Raw genomic sequence first — 4387 nt, 5'->3', positions numbered from 1 at the left:
CGATTTTATCATAGAAATGTTTATTGTAGCTACGTCCATTCTCGTCTTTCAAATACTAATCACCATTAGAGCTGTCTTTCAAATTAATGAACATCGAACGGAATGCAAGAATGAACTGTACAATGTTTTCCCCCAATGAATTAACAAGTAATATTGCAATAATGTATCCAAACAATGTTCATTACAGATAAATTGTAAATTATTACTAGAAAGAATAACCATAAAACAAACTGTCCGGCTCAGACCGTGTCATTGGATTTGGATTTGCCAGTTTGGCGTTGCCGAAATTTGAGCCTCAAGCCACGACAAGTTTGGCGAAACTTGAGCTTCAAGATAGGCCATTTCGCTATGAACATAGTAAGAAAGGGCACTAAACCTACCACAGAGCAAATCCCAATGGCCAACCAGTGGACACGTGCGGACAGCACTGTGTACAAACCAGTCGCAAAAGCTGTAATTGTTGCCATGTATGCAAACCAAGTAAGCTTCTTAGTAACGGAGATATAATAATTTGTGATGTTAGCATCCTCCCACCTTCCCATGAGGCATATGAAGGCCGCAACAAATGAAGAGCACATTGCTAAGGTGTCAGAGACCAAGAATGCTTGAAATGCAATCTCTTTAGACATGATGGGAAGTCCCGCACTTCCAGCATCACTGCTATATCCTCCAGGTAGAGTGAAAGCAGCGGTGAAGGTTATTGTCGCAAGTAGGATTGCCACAAATGACGTGTTGTTTGTGTATTTTTGAGTTTGAGATTGCCTCTCCTTCCTTGATTCAATAGTTTCCCGTTGCTTGGCTACCTTGCTTAGATTATACAATGAGATGTCATCATCATTGGGATCAGCTCCTCACATAAGCACGTGCACTTCCTTCTGCATGGATTCAATTAAAAACAAGGAACACAAAAAATTAATAAGGTCTACAATAATAATATTATATGATTCAATATGTTTATAGCATATATGTACCCAGTCTAAAGGCTTGTCTTCATCAGTAATGCTCGATAATTGCGAAGCCGCTGAGTTACCATGGTTGTCGAGAATTGTAGTGTCTATTATATCGTCATGAGCCAGTAATGCAGCAACAAGTTTAGGATCACACTGCTGGATTGCGTAATGCAGAGCATTTTTTCCATCCATGTCTTGCATGTTAATGAGTTTCCGAAGTTGCGGCCTCCTCAAGATAAATTCGACGAACTCTAGATGACCGTTCTGTACAGCTATGTGAAGGCATGTCAAACTTTTTCCAATTGCCGTACCATCTCTGAGTACCGGGCAATAAAAAGCATCCGGGCAATAGAGAAGAAGCACTCGAGCAACATTAACTTGACCCCGAGTAGCGGCCGAACAGAGGAGAGGATAACCAGTCTTGTCGGTTTCATATGCTAAAGAAGAATCATGTTGCAGCAATGTGATCAGCACGTCAGACTTGTCATGAGATACAGCCATTCGTATTGGAGTAATCCCATCCGAGTCAGCTTCTCTGGCCAGGTGAGAACGTTTCTCCAAAATTTCGTCCGCAATATCTGAAAGCAAGTCAAGACATGCATGAACGATGGGTTAAGAGCACAGCGATGATGCTAGGACAAGTCTTTGGTACAAAAAATGACGTAGAAAAATCGATTATTCGACTGTTTAGTTTAGTAGTGATAATATATAACACAATACTAAAACACATGAACTACACTAGCTCTGGATAATTCCAAGTTGTAAATCCTAGAGCTAGTTTGCTGCACATACATATATAATTCTATATTTAACTTGTAATCCACAGGTCTCACCTTCATTTCCATTTCTAGCTGCAGCATGAAGAGCATGGCGGCCATACTTTCCCACATGGGAAGAATCAACAATGGCTAATAGCTTTTCGGAAACATCTGCAAAATTCCTCATCACGGCCATGAACATGGGCGACTCATTGTACCTGGTCACGGCTTTAGACAGGGCGGGCTCTGCTTTTATCAACTCCAGCGCGAGCTTCTGGTAGCCGTTGCGAATGGCATGGTGAAGTGCGTTGAATCCATACCTGTCTTGTTGCAAGATTGTCCGCCTCAATTCTTCTTCTTTGCGGCAGCACTCGAGTAAATATGAAACCAAAGATGCATGGCCAAGTGTTACAGCGATGATAAGCGGCGTCTCGTGCTCGCAGTTGACATCTGAAAGGAGAGACGGCTCTAGTTCCAGCACATCCATGCAGAATTTTTTGTGCCCATGGATGGTGGAGATGTGGAGGCAGTTGTTCCCTTGTGGGCTTGTTCCAAGCAGAATGCCTGGATTCTCCTTGGCCCACTCTTTAATTGATGAGGAATCACCATCGGTGGCTGCTTCTAGGATCCGTTCGTCCATCCGTGACTGTCCTCCTGATACATCAGTTGTCGTTGTATTGTTTGCCATCTATCTGTTGCGTTTACTGCAGCCAAGATGAAAGAAAGGTGATACTTGCATGCTTGATTTTGATGTTCTTTCACTATTTATTTATTTTGTGAAAGAAATAATGGCAATCGTAAGCAACATACAATCAAGGCTGATGTGATCTTCGAACCAAACAGAATCTAAACTAGACTAGACAGACCACCACATGCATTGCAATGTTATTAGGCACAATAGAAGAATCCTGATAGATCAAACTCAAAACATGGCCATAATCTAGGTGAAATAGTTCCTACTCGTACGTACCTCACACAGTAGCAGAGATCAAGTACGCAGTCACACAACGAAGAGCGGAGCTCACTTGTGCTCCACTGGATCGGATGGCACCAACTTTTATGGACGCTGGAGGTAAAAGACACCAACTCACTCGCTCAATTTGATTATTCATTAGCCATGTGTGTGATATTTGGTACCTTTGATAAAGTCCTCGGAACGGGGAACCTTTATAAAGTAGTAGTAATCTGATTACTTACCATTAATTAGATAATACTATCACCCATACCCTTTTAGGATTAGGCATGTGATGGAGCTAGCCTTTAAGATTGATTATCTAGCACACAAGATGCATGCCTGCCTTCCTGCCTAAGTTAAATTGGAAGTTGCACTGTCAACTTTAGTACCTACTCCTATGTAGTGGCCTTGCTAAAGAGCTCCTTGTGAAGATCAAGGCCGCTTGCATTAATGATTTTTGTGAGGAATCACGGGGTGATGGGTGAGGGAGTTCCCCCACATGAGTATATTACTCAAAGTTGGCCATACACTAAGAGAGTGATCTAGTTTATAAGGGAATCCGGATCGAAAACCTAAACAAATTGATTCTGTTTATGAGGGAAACCGGGCCGAAGAACCATACGAGCAACAAGAAGAACAAAAAAGAAGATTAAGTACAAAGTTACAACACAATACAAGGATCAACCATTAGATGGCTGATGAATGCGACACCATTTATCTAACTTTTGTGGGCATTTTGCGTTTGTCTCTATCACGGAGCCCACCAAAATTGATGAAGCATTCATGGACCCCGCGTGGATTCAAGCTATGCAAGATGAATTGCATCAATTCGAGCTCAATAATGTGTGGGAGCTTGTCAAGCGACCAGACACACGTAAGCACAATATCATCGACACCAAATGGATCTACTGCAACAAGCAAGATGAAAATGGCCTTGTGGTGAGAAATAAGGCTCGTCTTGTAGCTCAAGGCTACACACAGGTTGAAGGAATTGATTTTGATGAAACTTTTGCACCTGTTGCTAGACTCAAGGCTATTCGTATATTGCTTGCTTATGCTAACCATCATAATATCATCTTACATCAAATGGATGTGAAAAGTGCATTCCTCAATGGTAAGATTGAGGAATAAGTATATGTTGCTCAACCACCAGGTTTTGAGGATCCAAAACTTTCAGACCACGTCTTCAGACTCAACAAGGCCCTCTATGGCCTCAAGCAAGCTCCTTGGGCGTGGTATGACACATTGAAGGAATTCCTCATGAAGAAAGGCTTCAAACCCAGTTCACTTGACCCAACTCTTTTCACCAAAACATATGATGAAGAGTTATTCATGTGCCAAATATATATTGATGATATTATCTTTGATTGTACTAACAACTATTACAGTGACGAATTTGCCTATATGATGAGTGAGGAATATCAAATGTCCATGATGGGAGAGTTGAAATTCTTCTTAGGTCTTCAAATTCGTCAATAACACAATGGGATATTCATATCCCAGGCGAAATACCTCAAGGATGTGTTGAGGAAATTCGGCATGCAAGATTGCAAAGGCGTCAAAATCCCTATGCCCATAAATGGTCATCTATGCACCGTTGAAAATGGTAAAGACTTCGATCAAAAGGTATACCGCTCCATGATTGGCTCTTTATTGTATCTATGTGCATCTAGGCCGGATATTATGCTTATGTTTGCATGTGTGCCCGATTTCAAGCTACACCG

At 41.6% G+C, this 4387-nt stretch overlaps 1 protein-coding gene across 2 annotated transcripts; it reads right to left on the bottom strand.

Annotated features, from left to right (window-relative positions):
- Positions 1 to 287: 287 nt before the first annotated feature.
- On the bottom strand, positions 288 to 2396 carry LOC123066418 (ankyrin repeat-containing protein At5g02620). 2 transcript variants are annotated; one of them, XM_044489505.1, is made up of 3 exons: positions 1784 to 2396; positions 972 to 1528; positions 288 to 875 (listed from the first exon to the last, which is right to left on the bottom strand). In XM_044489505.1, the coding sequence occupies exons 1-3, from the start codon at positions 2394 to 2396 to the stop codon at positions 852 to 854; spliced, it is 1194 nt and encodes a 397-aa protein (XP_044345440.1). In that variant the 3' UTR covers positions 288 to 851. The 2 variants fall into 2 exon arrangements, with proteins under 2 accessions (XP_044345440.1, XP_044345439.1); XM_044489504.1 differs by having other exon boundaries at positions 288 to 1528.
- Between the last annotated feature and the right edge of the window lie 1991 nt (positions 2397 to 4387).

Source organism: Triticum aestivum, chromosome 3B, assembly GCF_018294505.1.
Source record: "Triticum aestivum cultivar Chinese Spring chromosome 3B, IWGSC CS RefSeq v2.1, whole genome shotgun sequence".
NCBI lineage: Eukaryota > Viridiplantae > Streptophyta > Magnoliopsida > Poales > Poaceae > Triticum > Triticum aestivum.
The sequence above is the reverse complement of the archived record's forward strand: the minus strand, read 5'-3'. Positions and strand labels throughout refer to the sequence as shown.